General features: G+C 34.2%; 1 protein-coding gene across 3 annotated transcripts in view; it reads left to right on the forward strand.

Annotated features, from left to right (window-relative positions):
* The window catches only part of LOC138179986 (uncharacterized), a 121990-nt gene that overhangs the window by 56636 nt on the left and 37818 nt on the right, over positions 1-27536 (forward strand). The window contains exons 2-3 of one of the 3 annotated variants that reach the window (XR_011173177.1): positions 4566-7809; positions 7862-8544. The exons of 1 other annotated variant lie outside the window; for it this stretch is intronic. Coding sequence is in view for 1 of the 2 variants with exons in the window: in XM_069113326.1 (XP_068969427.1) it covers positions 4567-5445 (879 nt within the window). In the remaining variant the exon portion in view is untranslated. Of the gene's footprint in view, positions 1-4565; positions 8545-27536 lie in introns of those variants that run through there. One more of the 3 variants, XM_069113326.1, reaches the window with a different exon arrangement.

The following is a 27536-nucleotide window of genomic DNA, read 5'->3' on the forward strand; positions in this document are numbered from 1 at the left end:
GAAAGGAAAAATATCAAATTTTTAACTTACAATCAAGATTATTACATATATAGAGCGAAATTCTCAACGAATGTTGAATAATTATTGCACATAATTATTATTTACTATACTATATAATCTCTAGAGTTTTTATTACGCAATTTTTCTACCATACTTGTAATTTATAACGAAATGAAGTTTATGCGAATTATCAAGAATGGAACTTTTTATGATTAAAGTAGTATGCTTCGTTTAACTTAAAAAAGAAAAACTATAAAAAGATATAAAGGAATTAATACATTAAAAAAAGTTAATGTTCATATAAATTACATGTGAAATATTTCTACGTATATGTATCAACATTCTGGAAGATTGTAAAGTTGTTAGGAGAGTTTCATCTTATTTATAGCATCTATGGGAATATCGTTCTTCTACCTTGTACCTCCAATGATTATATAGAGCGTGAGTCACGCAACGCATTACGAGTAAATATCTTCGTAACTACTTCGGAAATTGTAACAAATGTTGTCACTGACTACTGGATATTGCTTCCTACAAGTTATGTAATTCCTCTATGTCGTTCTTCTAAAACGTAAGAGTTTTCAAAGGAAACATCCAAGATAAAATTATTTGTAAATTCGCATATGTACCAATTCCCCAAATAAATTTTTATAATTTCTAAATTGTCGAAACAATTCTCAAAATAATAGAATTCTCCAAATAAATTTTTATAATTTCTAAATTTTCGAAACAATTCTAAAAATAATAGAATATTCTATAATTAAAAACTGAGTGAAAAGCAGAAACAAAAAAGAAATGAGTGGTTATATTCAGTGTATGATAGAAACTATATTTTTACATAACTTTGAATAAGAATTTTTAACGTTAATGAAGATTTTACGTATTTTCAGAGAAGATTTTTGATATTTTCGTTTAAATTTTAGAGAGTTCAAAGTATTCCTTCAGACATCCTTGTCTGGGAATTTTGCGTGGGAATTTTTACTCGTTTCAATAAATTCTCTGTGTAAGAAAAACGTATTATAAAATTACGATTTTTACAAGCAGCAAAACTGTAAATAGCGTCATTGTAAATCACAAAAAACACAGACTGAATCTTAAATTACTTGTTCAAATACGTATGTTTGTGTTTCATAAATTAGAATCAAATAATACATTAAATCGAAAATAAAATACGTGACATACGTACGAACATATTTTTTTTTACTAAAGGAACGGTTCAACTGTAAAGATTTCTGAAACAACAAGAGATAGAAACATAAAAGTTTGCTTTTACTGTTGCCACGTTTGCTATACGTCCGCTATACCTATTTTATTACACTTGCAACACGTCCAAAATTGTAAAGACTATGACATTGAGAAGTTACTACAAAAGTTTTAAGACACCAAAGTTCTTTCTATCTACAACGATACAATGAAGTCGCACGGAAAGGTTCGCAAACAGTGACAGTGAAACGAAGGTTATTTCGAAATATGAAACATCACATTTTTATTACGCCTATTACAGTAAAGTTTTATATTTACACTGCAAACACACGATGCACTTTTATGCCGATAAACTAAAATATGCTCATTTTACCATTTTAAAGAATACTCAATTTTTGTACGAGAATTTGAATATTCTTATAACTATCGTAAATTTTAAAAGCCAATAGATCGTGACAGATAAAGCATAAAGTTAAATACGCAACGACGTGACATCTTGGTACTTACATACGTACATAAAGACTCACGTCACATTTTATTCGTCTTCTAGCTCTTAAATTTGCCTAACGACTGGCATTTACATTTCGAATCAATTCTGGATGATATTTCATATTCTCATCACGTAGCATACAATGTGTAATGTTTTCTCTGAGAAAAGTAGAATGTTACTTGTACAAAGATGCGAGAGTAAGTAAATAAAATGAAAATATTTAATCTGCTTTTTCTTGAATCTCATTTTTATACTTGAGAGGCTGTTGATCTTTTGAAAAATTAATTTGCCAAATGCAATTCATTCTGTACTGACAGAGAGACGTATATTACTGGAAAAGTCGAGAGCAAACACGATGTTCGCGTTATTTTCATTCCACAGAGTAGTTTTACATTTTATACCTGGAAATTTTATTATACGCACATTATTTGTATTATGTCTTTACTTTATCGGATTCTAATAAATTTTCGTCTCATTAATTAAATTACGCAGTTTTACTTTGATTAAAAAGGAAAGATACGGTGAAACGCGATTTCATTTTTCGAACTGAACTTTTTCATACTACTTCACCGGAGAAATTACCCGCGGAAACTGTCCTACCCAGCTTTTTTTTAAATGTACCGTTTTCGACCGTAAAAGCAAGCGTAATAATGATATTACGACAAGAAAGAACGTCAGAAACGTTTTTAACCTTCCTTCAACTTAATTTCCCCTAAAGTAATATTCAATATATCAAATTATTCTACACGCAGACACACATTCATCCTCGTTTCACGTAATTTCTTTACGGTAATTTCGCGGAGGGAACAATTTTTTACGAGATTCTTTGAAATATAATTTATGACTTGTATTTTAATCGTGATCGTAAAAGAATATTTAATTTGGAAAGTTTAGTACAGGTTTTTCTACTGAAATCAACGCGAAGTTATATTTACATTATTATTATAAAGAATATGAATTTGGATATCAAATATACACGATATTAATGTTTATCTGTAAATGAAATAAGTGAAAAAGTATTAATTTATGTTTTGAATTTAAGATGTTTGGGATATGAAACACTTGATGAAATAAAAAGGAATTATTTTTTTATCGTGGAATAATATATCAACCTTCTTGAAATAATATATTAGTCGTGCATGATGATTCTTATATAAAATTCAATTTCAAATATCTTAACACACTACGTGTTTATAACGTCACTTTCACTCGATCCCTTAAGAAATTTCTATTGATTTATTCATGAAACACCGAATCTACTTTGCTTCGATACCTTTTATCCTACTCTGGTGCACTTTGGTAACTTCTTTACTCGATTAAAAACGTCGTAATTTATATAAATAATATAACAGTATGTTAAAACATCTACGCTTTTGCTTGATGAGAGAAGAGAAACTTTCCAAGAAAACTTGATTTACGTTCACACGTGTAACATTATTTTGTCGTAAATCACGTAGCAAATACGTCGATTCGAAGTTAGTCCGTGGCGACTTTTCTCGATTTGTATTTGTCAGCCGGACATTAGTCTGTAAATTGGTCAGCTTCCGGAACACATATCGAACCGGAAGTCGAGTACACGTCAACGGGAGAGAATCGTACGCCAGAACCGAACTAATTAGAAATTCTAACTAGACGACATCGGTAAATTGGAGCGGCAACTTTCGCACCACTTTATTTACGCAAAATATGCGAAACGAATAACATGCTTCCAACGAATATTCGTCGTAATATAAAACATGGAACGCGTATTAATTAAAATGTTTAACAACGATTGTGATTGGATCTCGTGCAAGCTATCAATTGTAATGCTTATACGTAGGCACGAGCAACAGAAGAAAAAAGGAAATGAGGTGTAACAGAATAATTAAAAGTTCCGCACAATGGAGCCTCTGACCTACACTTTCTGGTTTTGCGAGTTTTAACAAAGAGAACAAAATATTCCGCATAAGAACTGAAAACGCCGAAGTAATCTTTTATCTTTGCTTGCACTAAAAAGAAGGACTGTAGCAGCTTCAAATTAAGAAGATATTCATCTCATCTCCTTTTTTCCATGTCGCCGACCATCACGCCGTTGAGGAATCGAGCAGAGACGTGCAAGAAGAGATTTTCACAGGTTCAACGACAGCGGCAGAAACATTTTGGTAATTCATTTATTGCGAAAAAACGTAGCGAATTTAACGCGGCGATTCTATCGCAGTGCATCCTGTGAACCCTGTGAGCGAACCTTGTACAGCCTTTAGAATTGCGAACGTATCTAAGCGATCGATAAAACCCGAAAACGCGTAAAAGTCCACGGAGACGAGCATCGTCGTCGCCAAACTAGAAGCACGATAAATTCTCTCGAGTACGAGCAACGTATACGCTTTGAGAAACAGGAATCGACATCGTTTCCTGCCTTCAATAGATCGTCGACTGTATTACTGCCTCGTTATACGATTATTAAACGTCTGAAAGATCCTTTGCTTTTGTAAAAACAGCATTACACCCGGGCGTGCGAGTCCAGTGCATGTGATCGAACGCATAGAAAGAACGTACACGTAGAGAAACTAGAAATTAGCGAGCAACCAACGATCCTTAGCGCTTCAAGTTCTAACGAACCCCATCTTCAAGATCGCACTGTACAAATTAGCGATGCTCGTCTCGGCGTATCGGCAGATTTGCCTAATTAACAATTCAATTAGAAATTCGATCTTTCGAAGAAAATCGAGTGGAAATTCGAATAGAAGAAAAGAACGAGCAAAAGACACGGTAACACTCGTAGTCAAAGAAATAGAGAGAGAGAGAGAGAAAGAGAATGAGAGAGAGAGAGAGAGAGAGAGAATGAGAGTTGTAGAGGATTGACTGAGCAAGGGTTGTCTTTCCGGTGTTGCAGGATGCACGCGGTTGGATTGCACTCGGCGCTGGCCATCAAGCGTCAGAGAAAACGCCGGGACGAGCAGCGTCGTGCCCGCGAGCGTCGTTATAGCGCGCAATCGGGCGAGAGCGGCCTGACGTCGCCCAGAGCTTCGACCGGTTCCTTGGATCAACAACCGAGACACCATAAAACCGGACATCCGAATCGTTCTGCCGGCCAGGGTATGTTGGATTCGAAGGTGGTCACGTCGGTGGGAATGCTTCACATCGGCGTGGTCTTCCTGGTGTTCGGTGCTTTCCTTCTGATGAGTGGCCTGTTGCCGGGAGATCTCGCTCAATGGGGAACCAAAGCATCTGGAGGCTGGTGGAACGAGCTGGTAGCCATAGGTCTGTTCGCTATCATCGTCGGCATGTTCCTCATCATTTTGAACAGGGTGATCGCGAAGAAGGAAGAAAACGACCTGGAAGAGTACGTGCAAAGGCAATTAACCAGGTCCAAGTCGGGACACAGGCTGGAGAGAGACGCGGAAACTGGGGGATTGACCACCAGGCAAGCCAGAAGAGCGAGGCAACTGCAACAACAGGCAGCTGCAGCTACCGCTGCAGCTATAGAAACGGAGAACGAGAAAGAGTCTAGTTCTCCACCGAGAAGTCCTCCGCCTGCTTATTCGCCGCCACCGACGCTCAACGGGGATCACCAGACTGCTCAGTCCGCCCTATACCTCGAACAGATCACCGAAGAGGAGATTATCAGTGACCGCGTAGAAACGTCGACTACTAACAGCCTGAGTCCCGGTTCACCGAGCGAGACCAGGGAATTATTGCAGAATCCTCGCCATTCGAAGCAAAACGGCAACCCTCAACAGGTTCATCGGCCGCTTTACGTGTCCAGGATTTAAATTACGAGGGAAAGTTCGGAGCCCGTTCTGGCTTGAAGTTTGTACGATCGCGAGGATCTTATATATATCGGGAACAAACTTGAGTAGGCGGTTTCTGCGACGGCGACGATGATGACAATGGGGCGGCGTTTTTACAATTTGGTATCGCGAAAGCTTCGAACGTGTTTCGATCAAATGGGTAACATCTTGGAAGGCGTAGTTTATCGATGGAATTTGTAAATGGTTTTAAAATTCGAGGAAAGGGAAGAAAGAATATTTAGAAACGAGAAATTGAATCGTCCAGTTAAGAGATTTTCTTTGGAATTAATCATCGATTACGATGAATTAAGATACACGAGCCAATATCGATAGTCTGTTTTTCGAAGTTATCGAGATTTCGTCTATTTCTTGTAGCAGCCGTTTAAATTTAAATATCTCACTACTGTCTTACAGCTGATTCGATTCTCCCCGTAAGTTATCAGTAACGAGGGATTTTTCTTCCAAAACAAGGATCTCGTCGTTAAACTTTCGCAAAACCTGACCAATGGGACCAAGGTTTCGTGCGTGACATAAATTTTCTTTGAACCACCTAAACAAAACGCAACACTATCATTCATCAAATACGATAGGAGATTATCAAAATACGATTCGTCAACGAAAACATTTCCGAAACAAAATTCATTGTTCGACACGTCGAGCGTTTAACAATTCCATTAATCGAACTCTACGGTTCAACCTTGCGGATGCTGAATGAGGGCAATCGACCGTAAAACAAGCAACTAATCGAAAGCATCTCAATCGAACTACTAGTCGACGAAAGTGTAATCTACATAGTCGAAAATGCAATTTCCCGTGCGCTAATTTCGATTCGAACACAGCCGCCTCTATCTCCTTGAAAGTTTCGTATTCTCGAGGAATCGAGTTTCACAGAGCGTATTCACCGAGCATTCCACTTGGCGCCGAACGCGATTCTGCCCCGAGCAATTTCCCGTCAGGAAGTCCAGCGGGAACCGATACCGGCTCGTGTCTACAGGGGCAACGTGTCTCTTTGTGTATACGCTTCGGTTGTTACAAGGAAAGGGAAATTTAACAAGATACAGAGAGAAAGAGAGAGAGAAAGAGAGAGAGAGAGAAGAAATCCTTTCTAGCGAACACTTGGTAGGAAATCAATTTCCTCAACGAATTACAGCGGTGGTGAGATCGTTATTCGTGACATTGTCGCTGCTTGTAGAAAATGATCGAGATCTCGATAGTTTCAGCTCAGACTGTGAGCTGAGAAAGTTAAGTTTCCCCTGTTACGGTGCGAAAGGTGCAACGACACGTGTACAGTTTTTGAATAGTTTCCTTATAGTTGTTCAGACCTGCTGCGTTCTTTGCATTATTTTAGATTCGAATTTAGATTGAATAAAAAAAAAAAAAAAAAAGAAATGATTACTAGTAAGCACGATGTCTCGTTTTAATTTAACGTTGAACATCTTCGTGAAATATCGCAAATATTTTTTATTTGATCAATAAGAACAAGAAATATAGAAATTGGGGAATCGCAGCAGGGTTAAGAATGAAAGTTTTTATGACACGTTAGGGTTAATCGTGTGGTTAATCGTTAACCTCTGGAGGGATACTGGCACATATTTGTGTATTTAGCTTTCTTCTTTATCAAGGTATCGATCCAAAAGACAGTTCAAGTATGAGAAATGTACGCGTACAAAAGGTAAGGACAAAGAATAAGGAATGTCACAAAAGAACTTTATTACGAAAATTAAGTTTGAATATCTTGGTATATTTGTCGAAATATACTTCAACGAATTGAACTATATTCGTAATAAAATTCGTAGTGTCGTGAAAAAGTAATTATTTTATATCAAGTTAAATACTACAGAATACTGGGAGAAAGTAAGAAATGTCCAATTCTGTTATTGTCGAAACAAAAATATCCGCCAATTTTACTAATATTTAGATACTTTGTTCCTGGCGCTCGTGTTACGCATGACGCTTTATTATTTAGCGATATGCAAACACACAAACATGCAGATTTTCTGTTTTCAATTAATACACCAGATCTCCGACGAATACTTCTGTAATTCTAATCGCGGTTGCTAACGACTATTAGTCGACAATAAATAAATAAATAACAATAATAATTTCTGTAATTCTTCGTGTTCTAAGAAAACTTCTAAGTGCCAGTTGCCGTCATCAAAATACGCCACATTACCTTGAAATCGTTTAAAATAGACACTTCCTATTCTTCTTTATCCTTGTCTTTCGTACGTAAACAATATTACCAATTTAGAAATTATTACATTATTTCTCTTCAAGAAGAATAACGGTATAGAGAGTAATTATCTTTCATCGACTTCTAACATCAGCAAATCCGTTCCTGAGGAGGTTAACTCGCTTAATGACCTCGACTTTTCTCGATGATGAACATACGGAAGAGCGAAAGGGACGATCCGAAAGTTTGCGGTAGGAACCACGCAAGCAAGAAAGCTATTCGTCCATCGAAGCTTCTGGTCAGAGTTGCGATTTCTCTCTTTTCGAAGAAAAGTTCGGAGAGGTCGCGGAAGTTCTCGACAGAACCGATTAAATCCTCGTTAAGTATGAGGAAGTAAGTAAGAGCGAAGAATCGATCGAGTTGTCAAATTTTCCAAGTTCTTGCGTGGTACTGTCGAAGACGCGAAAGGAAATATTTTCGAGGCTGTTCGTGGCAGGCTTTGAATCGTGCCATATTATCGAGAATATGACAGGATTTATGTCTTGCGTGCGATGGAGGTCCTCGTGGTGTACGTGTGAGGCGAAGAGTATGCGAAGAGTACCATGGAGAAATACCGTAGAAACGTATTGGTTCGCCATTGAAAGAGGAAGTCGAATAATCAGATTGCGTTTCATAACCATAAAACCACATAGACTTCCGATTATTACACGCTGTGTTATATACATTCTTATATATTAACGCGATACGGAACGAAATATGATACTTTAGATCTTAAAATTTCACTATTATCGGATGACATATTTGTGGTCCTTTGTATTTCGATCGTGTTTGTTCCGAGGTTTCGTGAACGTTTCACTTCTCTTCTTCTGGACAGAGCTGAGACTGAAGTTACGATGTCACTGGATATTTGTATGTCTTTTCCAACATTGAAATTTCATTTGGAAATCATAAAAAAGGAAGAAAATTAGTTTAATCTTGTTTCGTAAGCAAACTGCAACTGTTCATACAAATTCACTTCTTTTTCTGAATATTATCGAAGAAATAGAACGTGAACAAAGATACGCATCATTTTTACTTTATTAAAGATACCGTTGAACATTATGTGCATTCTTGTACACTTTTACGTTTCTGAATCTGTCATAAATGCATGAACAGGGATATAGAACCGATGTAACAGAATATCCTGGTACACGAAAATTGAATTCAAGATACGATAAAATAGAATTCTAACGATAAGTTTTATAAGTTTGTCCGTCCGATTTTTTACATATTTCTAAACAGATCTTGTCACTGTGTATCTTGTAGCTCTATAAAAATTGAAAATTTTATGGTGGTCTTATAGTTATGAGACGCAGCTTATAGAAAGGGAAGGATAGAATATCGCCAAACGCGAAGTTATAAAACCATGCACTCAAGGACCAAGATATAATTAATTCGAAATGATTGAGATAAACAATTTTAAAGAGGATCTTGAAAAAGACGAAGATGGAATAGAAAAATGACGGGCGGGAAAGATGATACCGCATGATGGCTGATATGTTTCTTCGGCCGCGGGATATCAGTAATTAAATTCATCGATTAATCATCTATATCCGAAAAAAAATTCAATTTAATAGACGTGTAAGAAACTATACAGAGGTTTTCGACGCCAACATACTCATTAATATTTAAATTGTAAGTAAAAACGGACCCGAGATCGGGACTACGCGTCTTTAGAGAGTACGATTTGTCGAAAACGAATGTCCTTTAACGTTTAAGCATGTCGTTCCCGATATCGATGGTCTGATATCAGTCATTGTATATGCAAAATCGTTCGCGTTCGAGTCTAATTTCACGATTTATCCGGTCTGACGAGGGAGTAATAGGATTATTAAAAAATCATTTCGGTTTCGTGCGCGTATAACATTTATCGACAGAATGAATAAATAAGTGTATCATCCTGCCATTCGTTTTATTAGGTAAGTCGTCGCGTAGTAAATTTCGTTTTGAGGCGAACAAGGTATCAACAAGTCTGTAACTTGTTTCATGTAAAAAAGTAAGAACTATTTCGAATCGATGCATATCTCTATTATTTTTTTTTTGTCATTGTATTATCGTTATTATCAGGGTACCATTGCACAATGATTTATTAACTCAGTAATATTAGCAAATTGAAGTGTCACGAGTTTCTCTTCCATCATTTTATAATTTTCCGTGAAATAATATGATCAGATAACATGTGATTTGTACAATTTGCGTGAACAATTCCGTTGATTAATTACTACATTTGTTCCTGCGGTATAAGAAGATTTATTACAGTCGATAACTCACGACTTATAAGATTTCATTAATTTCAATCGTGCAAGAGAATTTAGGTTTTGTATAATCGAGTAATATAATTTTTAAATTTCATTTATATTTAATAGGAATTTTTCGCCACGCATCGCATAATTAATTATTCTCCTTATCTCGTATTTCATTCTTTGAAGTATTTTTCATACGTACAATAAATCTCCTCCGTAATATCCTCCATTTTCGCAAACGTATACGAAATATCATGTTTTTTTCCCGAAAGATTTATTAAATCTACAACACAGTATGAAATATGTATTCAATCGCGTCTGCGTGCACAAAACAATTATATAATCGTTGAACGTGTCTCCTTTCTTTTTTGCCACATCTGACTCATGTAATCGCTTAGCTAATCGATTTGATCGATAAAAATAGCGATATTTAATGGAGAATCGACGCGATGAAACAATCCGCTGCTCTCCGAACACGAGTTCGCGTTATTTTCATCTCTTAAACATTACATTCCGATTTTGCATTCGATATAATTAAACATTCCATTCGAAGTACTTACGAGTAGTCACTTATAGCCTTAATTCTTCGAGTTGAATTCACGGTTTTTCGTGAAAGAATGGTCGAATTAGTAGGAAGTTTAGGTAGAACATTTAGTCGAGAGAGGATACTTCATTGTAGAAAGTGTCACGAATCTCAACCGATTTTTGACTATAGTCGAGGTGTAAACTAAAAGTATAAAGTTAAGGTCGTAAATGTTACAGATCACGAAGCATTTCATTACATTTTCTGTTACGTTCCAAAATTTTTTCAAGAAGAAGCTTAGCGTTCTGTATCAAAATTAAGAGAGAATAAGATTCGTGAAAGAAAATTGTAACGTTTCTACTTTTCCACAAGTTATAGTTTAGTCCAGAGATATCGATCGTTTAGGGTAATTCAATCGCTCCATCCATTATGTTAATCAGCTGTTCGTCTCTTTTTAACACCTCGAAAGGCTCTAACGGTAAGAATGGAACAAATATTATTCTACGAAGTGATATAGACAGAGAGTATGATATTTAACAAATTCGAGGCCGCTGATTATACATTGCGTGACCCGTGGTATTCGTCCAAGCTGTAAAACGATGAAAAGCAGACAAAAAATTTATTACGGAAGATAAAATGGTCTCGAATGATATATCACGTGAAGCCTGCTTCTAAACTGGGAGCGTTCCAATCTTTTAAAAGTCACTTACATTTTTTATATACCAATTAATATTGCATTCTCTATAAAAGGAGGTAATAAAGTATTTGTATGTGAAAATGGTTACATTAAAAGACGTCCTACTTTCAACACGATATCTAGAATGTAAAATACAATGTTCGAGTTTGTATTAGGTCGTCCGAAAAGTTTCTTTCGTTTTATAAGAAAATAGTAGATGCACAACATTTTCCGTTTTATATTATTTTATCGAATTACGTATGATCTATTGTGTTCTATCAAGATAAAGATTACAACGTTCGACAGATTTGGTTTCATGTTTGTATAAAGATGCGTCGCTGTAAAAGACGTGTCTGTAAAAGAAAGACACTTTTCGGACAACCTGATACATCCCATTTCCTTTAATGTTTTTCGAATTCTTCTAAATCGTATTTTGCAATATAAAATCTGATGAGAAATCAATATCAGTATTCAACTTGTCGAAAGAATAGAACTGTACTATATTATTTTACAATGTTGCGGTAAATTTTCTAAATGATTTTTTCAATTTTCTGTCAATAAAATGTTTCGAAATTGCTAATTTACGTGTCACACAGCTACGATACAATAATTGAAAACATCCATTTTCTTCCCCACGCGTATCTTCGTTTGGGAAAACGATTCCCTGGTATACGTATACAACGTATAAATAAATCGCAAACTATAGTTATCGCGAAGACACAAATAAACTTCGTACCTTGTTAACCGTTATCTTGTTATATCGTATACTCGCAGTCGCAATTTCTGAAGCACTGTACACGATAATACTAAATATGAAGGAAGGTAACAATTATGACTAATGCTATGAAACATTCCAACTACAACAAGCAAGTTTTTTCATTTTACTTAATTACACTGACATTTTATAGTTTGATAAAACGCTATGCAAGGAATGTTACGTGTTTGTTATATCACGAGATATGTACAAATGTATTACCAAATACCAAAACTATATCTGAAAGTGGAAATTATGGCAGACTGAAGGCGAAAGACGAGTGACCCACGATCAGAGTTATTGGCATTTAGGGTAACGTAGAGTTATTCGAAACAGCTAAGCTTCTAAACCATAAGATCTCCACCTTGAACATTGAACAGAATGATCAAGCTTGCTGTATATCACGAGACGCTGTTAGTCTCTGTAACAACGGAAGATGAGAATATACCGCGTGCTTAAAATTGAGCAAGAAAAAGTATCAAGAACGAGAAAATAATAGAAACGATCTTATGGAAAGATACTCTACCATGCTTTATAGCAGGATCTCGATCTCGAATTCGTTAATATACCATCGAAGGAAAAATTCGGACGTGTAACGATAAGAAAGTATGTATTATCTGTGATGTGTTTGCAACCTAGTTGAGGCACATAGTGCGGCCGTGAAATGGGTGTGGTATCTGACGTGGCGCAAGAAATAACCCTGGACGATCGAAATGTTGAGGGGCGATGGTTAAACTTGAAAACTGCGTCGAGATTCGTGCACTGAATTTCGTATCTTTGTATTTCGTTGAACGACGTCGTCGTAATCTCGACGTTAGTTAGATTTACGCTGCGTGTATCAAGTGCCGCTTTTCTCTCATGAGCGTATTCAATCTCGAGATTCTCGAACCCATGAACGTTAACATTTAACTATAATTAGTCGAGACAGCTGCAAAAATCTTTTCCGGCGTCCTGATTTATCGATAGGGGGGCGTCCATTGTCCAGTGACTGATAGCGCAGTACATATTAAGGATAGTCTGTAATTTTAATATGCTATATTCCATTTTGTAATAACTTGGGTATTTAATTACATATGCTAGCTTTAGACGGCGAGATTTTCGAAAACGACCCGATACGCGATGTTCATTTACATACGTGTGATTGATATCGTAATTATGCTATAACGGTCACACGAATAGTGTACGATTAAAAGACAGGAAGAGAAGCAGAAAGAAAGAAGAAAAAGCGAAGAAAAGAGAAAGACACGACGAACGAGGGCGGAAACGATTTCTTTCTTTCTCTTTCTTTTTTTCTTTTCTTTTCGCGAATGCATTGACGTTCCCTGTTTTCATCGATCGGTCGTTTTCGAACGTCTTCAAGAAGAAATTGCCACGCTCGGGCGCTACCATTCTGTGATCCAATGAAAAATTAATTAATTAATCTCATACCGAAAAAACGTGAATGATGTTCTTTCGAGGAATCTTACTCTGTACATATATTATATTATTATACATCTCTACCTTTTTTAAATTGGGACACCGTGTATTTATTAAGAAGAGAAAGATAGAATGAAGAAGGAGGAGAAAAAAGAAGGGAGACAGAAAGACAAAGAAATGAGATGAACTAGTGAACGAAATCGAGAATGAACATAGAAACAAGTGGTGTCTCCACTTTTTCCATTCTACGCAATTCAAACTTTTTGTATACTCTTGCAAAGCTGAAGAAAAACAAGAGAGAGAGTGAGAGTGAGAGAGAGAGAGAGAGAGAGAGAGAGAGAGAAAGTAAGAGAGCGCAAGAGTAAGAAAGAAAGTAATACGAACGATGATAAAGAAGCGAATGCCGTGAGTAGAGTTATGAGAGAAGTAAGCATAAAAGACAAAAAGAAAAAACAATGAATAAAAAGAACGAAGAAAATTAGCGAAGCGATTTGGTTCGATTGAATGTTGAGTGAAAGTGCCTTTTGCGATGTGTTTCGTATTTCGTGTAGCTTTTCGTCGTTGAAGGGAACCGATTGCTTTCGATTAACAATTCTGTGCCATTTCCACTTGCTATAAAGCAGGAATTGTATGGGTAACGCGTATTTATGAAATATTCGATAACGAAAGGTAAAACCTTAATTTTCCTAATTTTTCATGTCTCATCGATCAATCGATGAATCAATTATTATGTAAACTATTGTGTATAATACTTCGACGTATAGGGTGTTTCGCAACATATGACAAAATGGTCAAGTAATAACATATGGTTTTATTATCACCGTTATTGTTGTTGTGTAATGTTTGGTTTATTCAGTCTCTCAAATTATTCGGTTTTGTTACACATAACTCTCCTCATATCATACCTCTATGTTAGTCGTTGAATTTTTGTTAGTTCCTCCAAGTGCCAACTTCGCTTACAATACATCGTCCAATGTTTTTCAAACATCCTGTACACGTTTAAAATAAACTTAAAACGTGAACCAGCAATTATCAACATTTAAATACCTTGGATTGTTCTATTCTATGTATCAAGCTACGTATGTTCTACGATCGCTATAACAAATATGCGTATAATTAATCTGCAAGCGCAGAATGTTGATAATCTACACGTTAATGTACGAATTACATGAAACTCAAAAAGAAATAAACGGCACAACAAGAATAGGACATAAACTACAAGAAATACTAAGAGATATGGTTAACAAATATCAAGATCAAGAAACGAGCTACATAAATTCATATAAACTCTATAAAGTCATTTTTGCCACACACCATGCAAACTTATTCAAGAAAGTATTCCAATCTTCTAGATTCATGCGATATTTCAAACACATTTGAACAACGATAATTACTGGTTCATCTTGTACATTTTATACGTTCGAAGTTACGATACTTGCTATTATAACGTCGTTTAAGGTAAATTAAAAGGTCTCTTTTTTCGAACGATTAATTTTATTCTACCATTCTACCTTCGAAACTGAAAGGCTGAAAGCGCAGATTAACTTTAATCATAAGTAACCTCTGCACTTTTCTCGCGTTCATTTAAACGATCTATATTGTGTGTTCATCGAACGGTGGACTTATTCTATTATACCATATCGTATCGAATTATAACGTTTTTCCTTTTTTTATTGTTGTACATTGTAATGGATTTTTAAGGCACGACAAATCTCCCATTAGGAATACACGCTTCGCGTATATTCTGCTATCGGGGGAAAGAGGACGTTAAATGGGGGATGGAGAGTGCTATTGAAAGGGGCGGGTTCCACGGCACGTTAATTTCAGGTACAGAAATATCTTAAAATAAGTGGTACAATTACATTTATGTAATACCTTGCGCACACTTTTAGAGTGTGGAAGCTTAAAGCTTTAAAAAGAAGGGAGGAGAAGGAATGAAAATCCGTCTTAACGTCAAGGGTCCCTTCCAAGAATCATCCAATATGTGAGAATTTTTGGTTATTCGAGCATTCTTAGACAATTTACGTCGAAGAGTGGAACAGCGATAATTTTATTTGAATAATTCCTGTTTAATAAATTAGTACTTGTCTCTGATAAGACTGGTTTCAAATTTTAGTAGATTATGTCTTTACAAGACTGAAAATTGCGCGAGAAACTATTACTGATAATTAATAGAAAGTAATTTTTCTCGCAGGCTAAAAGGAATTGGTTGCTGAAAGAGTTAAAAGTAAAAATTATTTGATCATTTCATAAAAAATTATGCCTTGGTAAAAGCAATTTTGTTCTTGGTAAAGATTAAATTTCCGTTGAAAAATTTCTAATAAGAATACATTCCTCTCGATGAAAACATTAATTTCAAAATTATAATGGCAAGTTTAACCAGAGTTAGATTTAACAAGAGAGAGAGAGAGAGAGAGAGAGAGAGAGAGAGAGAGAGAGAGAGAGAGAGAGAGAGTAACAAGAGAGTTGATGAAAAGTAATTTTACGGCCGAGGAATAAAGGTAAGGCACACGCAAAAACAAATTAAAAATATCTGGTTGTTCTAAAGTATCTTGTTTGCTCTGCTACGTAATTTCATCCAGTTTTTTTTTCTCCTGATATAATTATAATCAAGGTTTCCCGTGAACATGTAATTGGCCTTCTTAATTTATGTACGCTATTTATAACGTTGCCTCGATACCTTTATTGTTATTATCGTAAATTATTCGGTGATACCAAACTGGACAGCTGAAAATGATATAATAAATTCTTATTACAATCGACATATTTGAACAAAATAATGATATGTCTTCTGACAAAATTAACGCAAGATCTTTTTACTTTGATCAATTTTTCTTTGTGAGATCATTAATTATAAATTGTCTCGTAAATTTTCCATATAATGTAGGGAAATATATTTGTAACATCGTAAAACAACAAATCGCTTCTTTTCTTTCGTTTTCCTTTTTCTATTCCTTTTAGTAATATTTTATATCGTGGTATTAAAAAAAGAATCTAACATTTTAAAAACTTTTAGTAACTTTCAAGAAGAGTAAAAATTGTTTGACGTATCTAGATGCTAAGAGGTAATACTCTTTTAGTGTAAATTATAGTTTGGTGTTTTCTTTTAGTTCCATACCTTTAAACAAATTTTATTTTTTCATTTACGACATAATATTGTTCAATCACGACAATAAGCACAAGAAAGGAATGTTTAAAATTCCACGTACTTAATTCACAATCTGCACATATGACCGTTGTATTCAAACGGGAGAAAGGAAATACATTTTTGTGTTCTATTTCAATCTCTTCTCAATATTTTCTTCTTCTCGTTTCTTGATTATTTTCTTTATTCGTATTTATTACCTTACCACAAAACGTGCTTAAGTATAGCAAATATAAAAAACAAATTTAGAACTATATTTTGCCTTAATATCACAAGTACCATCGACTCTCAAAGTCTTGCATCGTTATTTTCTAAAATCTTCTACGTTTCGATTACATATACCATACATCCTTCTCTACATATCGAACATTGAAAATCTTTTACAAAACCTAAAAAAGAAGGGATAATGAACAAGGATTAACAAGTATAGTTGTCATCGACGAATACTCACGAAGGGACCCTGAAGCACGGAATATTCCAGAAAAAAATTCGGAAGCTTCGCGGTGGAATTAAAGCGAGCATTTCTTATCGGTAATTTGAAAATCGAGACTCGTTAAAAAAGATACTCGGCAGTTAATTACCGAGCGACGTGAAAGACGTTTATAGACGACGTGTCACTCGTCTCTTCGTTGTTGATTCTCATCTATTATACGATCAAACAGACGTACTTACGTCCATCGAGAGACTCGTGGATGTTTTATTTCTGTATGCGAACCGTCTCGTTCGCCTCAAGGACTAAACTCGACGATGAAACTGGCGTTTTATTCGCTGCGAGAATGGTCCCATTGGGGCGGTAATAGACCCGCGAAGTTCTTCGTTCACGGCATATCGATTCGAGACTGGAAAGGATGGCGGAAAAGCTTAGGGTAAGCAGAGGAGAGAGGAAATTCCCTCGTGTGTGAAACAGAATTTCGTAGTAATAAGGAATCCGTCGATCTCTAGGGGATGGATAAGCAACTCTGTATCGGCGTTTCCTTGTTGGTCGCGCTTTGAAAGGTCGAGAAACGTCGGCTTGAAACAGGCATTTCGTGTAATTGATTAAGAAAGCCTGTTTATTTCTACGAAGAGTATTTAGAGAGGAATAAAGCGTAGACTGATATGGAAACGAATCACTTTTTAACCGGCGAGAATACGTAATTATGATGTTTTCTTATCTCGCGAGGTTTTTCTCCTTCGAGTTGGAAATCTGAAGAAAAAGACTCGTCTCTGACTAATCGTTTCAGTGTTTGCTATAAGATATACATATGTAAGGAGGGAATGTGCGTGTGCGCGTGTATACCAGACACACTGTTTGTCTTTTGTAATTTTTTTCGACTCGAAGTATGCACGTCTAATAGTTGTAAAAATATGAGAAATATATGTGTTTTATGTAAATGTGCTAAATAACCATTCACGAAGCTGAGACGACATGTTATAAATTCAAGAGATCTCTTATCCTATACGATGTATGAATACGTTGTATGAACATAAGTGACACGGAATCAGAATTGAATTGAATTAAACATGGTATTCGTTGAATACGAATAATTTAACATGGATGTGCGTATTACGGATTAAACACAGAAATGGTAGTTTTTAAAGAAAAGAAGAAATATTGACTTTGCATGGAGGAAAGGATCAGAAGAACGTAATCCATTCGAACGTAAAGTAATTTTACGAGTAATCTTACTGTATGTACAAGTTCTATTAGTATGTAAGATAGACGATAAGAATTATGGAGTATGTGGCTGATTGTGGACAGCGACGATCTTTATCATTGTTACAATTATTATAGCTCTTGCATACACTATTGCAATACGTATTACTACTGCAACTATTATAAATAGGAATTAATAAGCTTTCTTATGCCGTTTCTCTATTGTACCACTTATATACACCTGATGCACGACTTTTCGAGAATAAATCTTTATGAAACGCTCCAGTCTTTGTAACTTGGTTGTTCTTTCTAGACTTCTTTATACCGTTACGTATCCCAACGCGCTCACGGAAATCTTATTTATTGGTATTAGCATTTTTTATATTGAGAAATCGAAGAAATGAAATCTGAGAAATCTAAGAATTTTAAGAATAAATTTGAGGAAAGGCTGTCATATACCATTCTTATATCGTTTATTTGGATTATTTCAATTTCGAATAATTTTTTGTTATTTTCTTCGAATTTCTAACAATATTGAATAGATTGTAACATTCGTAGAGAAATTTGAGAAGAATATAAAGGCAGGTGTATTTTCGTAAAATTAGTATTTTCTTGAATAACTTTCATATCTTTTGCTATCTTCTCGATCTTTTCAAAAAATGATCTTTCTTTAAATTCTCTCATTTTTACACATCTCTAATATGTTAGAAATAGTCTTTCCGTTACTAAAAGAATTATTGTAGAAATGAGAATTGATAGTAGTCGAAGTACATATGTTCAGCGTGTAAAGTAGACGAAGTAGAATATATCAGTTAAGATCAAACACATTTCGTTGGCTTTTCATTGATATATGAGATTTAATATCGTTTGTACAGAAATATCATCTTTTTTAATGGATCAATCTTCTGTTCCCTTACACCTACTTATATCTTCTTTTTATTTCTTTTCGACTTCGATGTAATTATTTATAGCATTCATCAGAGTTAAGTATTCCATTCTACTTGACAGAAGTTTATAATAAATTATTCTCCTATGATCCTGTGAAATACACAGCGAAATTTAATATCGATTGAACTTTTTGAATAGTCTAGTATATCGAGATTGAAAAGGAATCGTACTGACAAATTGTGCGATAGTTTACGATACCGATGGAAAAAAACTTATCGGAAAGTACTCGAGTGTAAAATAAATGACGAACCATAATCCTATATAAGAAATTCTCACCAACTACCTTGGATATACGATATACTCTTTGTAGCACAAAAAGAAAAAGATTCAAGTTAGAATTATGCGAATCAAAAATATGAGATCTTCCAACACGTTCTGAATCGAAAACGTTTCCCTGCTAAACATTTTTAAGATGTTCTGAAAAGAAAACAGCATCAAAGACTACATAGGAAAAACATGACAAGCGCATTTTCCTCGATTTTCAGATTTTTATATTAGTCTAAAGAAAAGTATTCTAGTATGAACCTGAAATAGGTACAACATGTTATATAAATCTACGAAACATTGTAAAGACGCTAATGGCGTAACTAATTTTATAACAATGAATATTTTTGAAGTATTCATATTTCAAACAATTTAAAAAGTCTGACTAGTTTTTCTCCTGTAATTTCCAATTTTCAACGTAGCAATCAAAGTCTCTAAAAACTGAGGCAGATAGGTGGTCTTTTTTCCAAGAAACATCTTCCAAAATTCTTAAGAATAGATTATAACAAATTACAATGTTTAGTCGCAGAATGTTGGAGTATTCAAACGTTAAATTTACGCGAGAAATATCAAAATACGATAAAATAAATAAAGTACAAGACAGTGAAATACGTCGAACAACGAACTCACATTAGAATCTCCATCTTATTTAAGATATTCTTAAAATCAATCCTCACGGAGGAATGCGTTCGTCGAAAAGTCAAAAACATCGAACGAATAGCATGTGTATTTTCTATACGACTGGAAACGATCGAACGTGACGTTACGGGATTTCATACTGAGCTTCGTCTACGTTTTATGTTCAATGATCTTAGAGACACGTTCGAGCGGTTCGAAGTAGCCGTCCTTTCGCTTTAAGTAAAAAGTCCAACAACGTGAAAGATGTACTGTGCTCCTGGAATAAAGATTTTATCAGTAGAAATACACCATCGCGAGGTATTTGGTGTCGTGATAGCTCCTTAATGTCGTTTGCGGAAGATATTTAAAAAGCAGATTGGAAATGTCGACAGTTGCCTTCCGTTTTTAGATAAAATTTATCAACATTAAAATCATTAACGATTAATGTATTTTTATATCTTAATATTTTAAATGTCTCTAAGAACAGATTTTTACGTAGATGTAATATTCTGATCTCGTTTGGACTTGCATCATCTAATGTTTTAATCTATCAAAATTCATTCTGACGTTCTTTATATTGTATATGGTACAGTGTGCTATAAGTAGTATTATATTTACTGTATATCAATTAATGATATTTATTTCTTTGTATACCATAATTAATTTTATATTATTTCGATAATTCTTGTCCAACTAATATTTATTCTAACATCCTCTGAATATTCTTAAAATATAGAGTTTATCAAACGCAATTTAATTTGATAATAAAATTCTGAATTCTGAAAATATTTGTCATTTAAAACATATAAATTAATAGATTATTCAAGTATGCTAATTATTGCACAATTTATATGTAGATTTTGTCGAGAGATTAATAATGGAACTTTTCATATCGTACCCGAAACATTTGTCTCATAGCGGATTAATTAATATTAGGATGAAACACGGAGAAGGTTAATTGTGTCTGACAGGAAAAGTGAAGACTCTAGATTTTCCTGTATATGATAAATTACAGAAACAATAAAAATTTTAAGCTAAGCGTAATTCTTTCTTCTATCTTATACTTGTAATATTTAACGATGAATCGTTGAAATAAATTATAATACGTATTAAATAACTTTACTATTTCATTTGCATTGTTTTTGAATTTAATTTATATTTCATGGAGAAAGGGAAAGAGCGAGACGGGGGAACAGCGAAATAACACATTTATTGGTCGTTTAAATTATTCTATAATTATATTTCTACCCCAGGGTAAAATTTCAAACATTGAATTAGCCAAGAGCCAGATAACGAAATAACAATTATTTAGCGCTATACTTTGATGTTATCCTACCGTATCTTCCCTATTTCTAGTGTCACTCCTATGAGACTCCTAAACGAGAATCTAGAAATTTATAATGATTTCTGTTAAACTATACTAAAATTGGAATGCGTCATGTTCTTTTAAATATCGAGATACAGCATCCTCGATACTCCTATGATTTTAATATCAAATTAAATTATAATTCAATTATAAGATAAAATGGGGGTAAATTTTTAAATGCACGAATTAAATCGAATAATATAAAATCAAATAATTCCATCCAGAAAATAAAGACATATACAAACGACATATGTTAAATGCATAAAACTAATCCAATAGTTGCTAACAATTGATTCGTCTCGAGTGAAAATATAGAGTAATGGAAAATATATTGATTTATCATAGAATTGCAGACGAATAACAAATTAATGCTTTTTCGGTCTTATCACGAATGATTTACGTCATTCGGATGCTGATGCAATGAATGCAAATCTTTTCGATGAATTTCTTTGATACCAAATACCGATCAAAGTATCGAACGTAGGTAGCACATTTTTACAATTTACATGACACGCTAAATTGGTTTTTCATTCTTAGAAAATCAATTTCACGAAGCATTCGTTTCGGTTGAGGCACTGATCAGTGCATTGAAATCTAGTGACGAAACGCATCCCACAAAAAGTTAATCGACTTCTGAAAAAGTCGTATTACGCCCCTGCGCTCAGTTTCTAAGATTCCATGAATCTTTGTCAAGAAAGAATTCCAAGGCGATCATTAATCTAATTTCGTACCAAATTTTATCGTCCTTCTTCGTTCCCGTGCCAACTGAAGATCTTAGAGGAAAAATAGCGCAAATGCGGCACAAATCATATGGTAAAAGTTTTCATTCGTTATAGAGTACATTAATAAATTAATGGAAATAAATTATTTAATATATTGTACTAGTACAACAATATTCGTAGAAATATTCGTTTAGTTTTTGCCACATTTTCATCTTGCAATTAAAAAAGAAACATGTTTTGTTAAAAATTATTCAACGATGTAGAGGACATAAAACTACAGGTGGGCAAATTTTTTTCGATAAAAGGGAGACATATTTTATTTTTTTTTTTTTTAAGAAGAGAAAATTTTTTTTTAAAGGAGAAAACAAATTATATTTAATACGATTGCATAGTAACGCTAAAAGGTTAATCATGATTTTGCATGAATGCGAAGTAACTGTGCAAAAATTTTGTAAATACCATTTGTAAGAGTTACAAGACAAAAGTAACGAATTAAGCCTCATTCTCGTTGGCCTTGACTATCCCTTAACCCAAATCCCATTGGGAAGATTTTGTACATCGTGCATAAAATGCGAAACAGAGAATTTACCTAAAATCTAAATTGAAATTTGCAATTAAACGGGGATATATATCATAGAAAAATTAATAATACGAAGAATTAGTTGAAGAACGACGAATTTGTCTTAATGCTCAGTACTCTGTTGCTTTAAACAGAGGAACTCGGTAAAGCAACGCTCGAGAAACATAAAAGATATAAACAAGAAGAAATTTAACGTTATTATACATAATAATACATAATAACATAAACATGAAATTTTTATTACAATGTTAAACGTATGAATCTTTTTGTTCATATATTAAAATTACACATCTTCCACCTGTTTTTACATGCTTTTAAACGGTCCCCTCGCACGATTGAACTAACGTTATTAACGAAATTTGGTTTATTGCTATTAATAAATTCTCTTGCATCGCGGTAACAAGTTTTATAGTAAAGGAAATGGAATCTTAGAAGTAAATTTTACAACTTACATGTTACCCAATTGTTTTGTCTGACGAAAAATTGCAGGAACATAACAAAAATCTCTATAACCTACGGTTTATAACTTGTCCCATTACTAATATTTTTAATTGATAAATTATTATGTAGGAGGACACAGATAATAATTGTCAAAGTTCTTAGTAACTCATTACTCATTTTTGAAATCTATTCCACTTTCTATAACACTTACGAATAGGATTGTACACGTAACAATCATCGATGTTTCTTTTATCGAACTGCAAAGTACTCATTGTTCAACCTAATATTCATCGAGTCAACGATATAGAACGCGGTATACGAATATAATTGATGCAGTGATTTTTGTAAGTCAGATTTATTGACACATACATACACCTATCCATCTGTTTCGTTTCTGTTGAATTAATCCAAACATGGAAAGTGGCTTTGAAACAGCTTGTTAATAATTTGTTAAATCCATAATGGATCGTTTCATTGGCAGGTAACAAACTTTTACGAATTGGGATTGCAGGTATTTTCGCGATATATATATTGTAAAGGCTTTTTTTTTGCATGATGTTTGCACGGGATATGGATTTTTCGACGGTCGAGAGTACTGCGCAATGAGACAGATTCAACGACCTGGATAAAAAGTTGCTTCGTTCACCGACTTGTGCTTTAGGACTCTTCGAACGATATCCGGCTTTTGGAAGTTATACTCTTTGGCTCGACAAGATATTCGAAGAAGAAGAACATCCCCAAACATGAAATTTATAGTTAGGATAATCAGTTTCCAATTGTTTTCTGACATCATTCCTTTCGTGAAATATAGCGTTAGGAATGTTCCAAAATTTAGTCTTGGACGTAATATAATGTATCTTTGTCATGCCAAAGAAACTTGCGTAAGACGATCCTTTATACGATGATAATTATTGAAATATCTTTATGTACTGTACTTCAACTTTATATGTTTTTACATAAGGATGATAATAGGAATATTTGATATTTAATCTTTTCGTTATTTTCTTATTTTTTCCTCCTATAATCTTCATTTACGCGAAATTTCCTTTTTAAGATTTCTTCTGAACTCTAAACAAACATAAGTGAACAAAAATAAGAAAGAACGTAATAGGTACCTATAAATTCATACAAAGTGCTTGAATATGCATTTAAGAATATAAAATGAAAGGTTCAAATATTCATAAATTGAGATTCAACGTATTACACGATACGTACTATAGACTATTTTTGATTGCATTTTATATAAGCGATAATATAATACACAAACAGTGATAATATTGGAAATTATCGATATAAAAATTATGAACAAAGGAATGAAGAGAAAATAGGATTAGCATAGAGAAATTCTGAAAGGAATCGATAATGGGATTGGTTTACTCAATAGCTCAATAGCTGCTGGCGAAATTTGAGAAGAAAATGGTTTTAACCTTTTATCGACTCGCATCGAAATGACCTAATGACATTTTTCAGCAGGACCTAAAAGAGAAGCTTCTTGCATTACTCCTTGTATTCTCGTCGCAACTCTCTCAATCTCACGCCTACGTTTATAAGACATTTATTTTCCTCCAAATTTAAGTGAAGTGTGCTTTATGGCAAATGTGTTCTTGAACGCTTTCCTATATCAAGATTTGACGAGATGTTTCACGACGGAGCTTCCTCGCGGAGACAAAGGAAAAACAATCTCAAGAAAAATTATCGAATAGAAACGAATATTCCCATTCTGTTAGATCCATATTCTAATTCGGAACGAAGAGAAAAAATATGTTAAATAATTTTACTTTTTAGTAAAAAACTTGTTTTCCTATGTCAGTTAACCTTGCAAATAAATTCAAGCGTTACCTTGTATTTAGAAAAAAAAGAGGCAGATATAGAGAGAAGATGAAAGTCTCTGAAGGGAACCTTACGAGACGAGGATTGCTGCTTTGAAGGTCCTGTTTTGATGACATTACGAAGTCCTGCTGAAGTGCAAAGTTGAAACTCAACCAAAGAGATGAATTCACTTGTTTATTAGATAGATTTCTTTCATCTCCGGCTGCCTCGTATTATTCGCTTAATTTTAAAGCAGGAAATATCGAATTACCAGAAGACCAGTACTTTCACGATGACTTGTTCCACGACAGTATACCGTCATTTTTTTTTTTTACTGTCGTCTGAGTGGAATGTTCTATTAAGATAAACTTGTTCTGCAACTGTTATACATTCTTTATGAAACACTGTATCTAAGCGATCATTAATTTATATTTTATAAAATAGAAGATTAATAAAATAATTTAATAGAAGAACAATCAGATTCAAACTTTCATAGAAATTTTACCAATGATCACGTGCAACTCTTTTTAGAAAAAGAAAAAAAATATAAAATAAATCGAACGTATGATAAAATTTAGTCTTTGTTTCAATTTCAATATTTTCTTAAAATCTTTTTAACATTTTCCATCTACAGTAAAAGTAGAAAAAAAGGACACTGAATCTGGTCCATCAAATTCTGTTTGCTATCCAACAAGATAGAAAGATGCTCTAATCGTTAAAAACAACATAACCCAATAAAGAAATAAATTTTACGCGAACTGATAATAATTAACCTTTAAAACGAAGTATACCTCGTTTCCTTGCTCCTTTTTATAAACGGCCAACATTTTCGAGCAACCGTCGACATCGAACGAGCGCCATTGTTAAACAAGAACAAAGCTGGTCGAATGTCGATAACTTTATATCCAGATAATATGTACCATGTAATACTACCTTAACGACCTACTCTACCTTGATTTTCCTCTATTTAATAACGCTATCGAATCTCTATAAATTTTCTTCGACTTTTCTTTGTTTCTTTTTTCTCGTTTCCTTTTTTCCTTTCTCGCTCGATTACCAGAAGAAAGTTACCGAAATCCTCGGAAGGAGTCGGATGAAAAGGTTAAATGTTGCGAGATGATAGCAGTCTTGGTTCTTTTATTTATCGTTTGATAGCGTTTACTTTGTTAACAAAAATCTCCGGGATATACCGGTAACAGGGACATATGCACGAAGCCGATCAAAAGCATCGCAACCTCGTTTTTAACGTCGATCGGAGCAACCCCATGGAACCCGGCTAGTTCGAGCTGGCTGGTGAGCCAGCAGGGCGAAAGGGGTGGCTGTAGTGACGTATCGACCGACGGGGTCACCTGGGGTCACCAAAGTTCATAGCGTCTCCTGGTTCACGAACTCGCCGAAAGTGCGGCCGCCATTCTGTTTCGTCAAACGACCGTTTCCACGAAATCGAAATTCCGTTTTTTTTTCTCTCCTCTGTTTCGTGCATTTCCGTCAAAATCAATGCACCAATAGATGCCACAAGAGTTTGCTGTGATTCTCCAACTTCCATAGTTTCACTTTGATTCGCTGTAGCCATCCTTTCGCGTAATCAAATTCGTATCGATCGTTGTGAAATTAAATTCTTGATTGGCTTACGTTGTTTTTAACGATTCGCCTGTTCTTTTTCTTACGGATAGTAAACGGTATTGGATTAGTTTCGCTATCTTATCTTTTTTTTAGACGGGTTTCGTTCTCTTCTGTTTTACGCATTTCTGTCAAAATCAATTCATCGATAGATACCTCAAGTCTGTCGAGATTCTCGAATTTTTCTATTTCAATGTTGCTCCCGTTTCAGCAAACGAAAGGGACTTGTAACGTTTTAAGGGAACCTTCAATATATATATTAAACGTATTTTTCTTTTTGAGAACAATGATATGTAAAGATAAATGATCTGTGTCAGCTGTAGGTTTTTGAGATATTTAAATGAATTTTTATGGAACATTGCAGAGCTAGGTGTATGGAATCTATTTTAGTAAATTGTTAAAGTTTTAATTGAAAAACTCGATGGTTAAGCGAAACGAGCGCATTTGTTTTCAAAAACCAGATGAGTACAGAAAATACTTCACATTATTATACATTCATGAGAATTTTATAGAACGTAGGAGATATAATATGGTATACATACATATACTAAATATCTAAAAAAACAATTCTCATTTTAATATTTGATAGGTGAAATAAATCTCTATTTAGTCTTCATTTTTTTAGTTACGTTCACGAATATTTGAATTTGCATAAATATCATCAATCTAATTATGATTTTCTAAGTTTTCTAAGTTTAGGACCGTACAAATTTCTTTATGGAATTTCAACTTTACCCACAGTTTTGTTAAATCAAATTGAAATTATCATCTGTATCATTTTTCCTTGCTCAATTAACTATCATGTATCAACAAATCTTATCAATATAGTTTTACTGTTTTAACATGATTTTCTTTATAGTACTTCTTATGATACAGGATCATTTAATCACATTTGAGAGATGTACGATTAACAAGCAGAACGTCAGCGGCGAATTGTGTCTTGCTGTTGAGTTTAGTATGTTCGACTACTTATGTGTTATTCTACTGGCTACCATGTTCGTATTATCAGAGAATGGAACCAATGGTGCTGTTGCTGAAATTTCAGCTTCAACACCATATACCTGAATATTCAAATGATTTCTTATAAATATGTCATTAAA

Source organism: Bombus flavifrons, chromosome 1, assembly GCF_040668555.2.
Source record: "Bombus flavifrons isolate JBK064 chromosome 1, iyBomFlav1_principal, whole genome shotgun sequence".
Classification (NCBI taxonomy): domain Eukaryota; kingdom Metazoa; phylum Arthropoda; class Insecta; order Hymenoptera; family Apidae; genus Bombus; species Bombus flavifrons.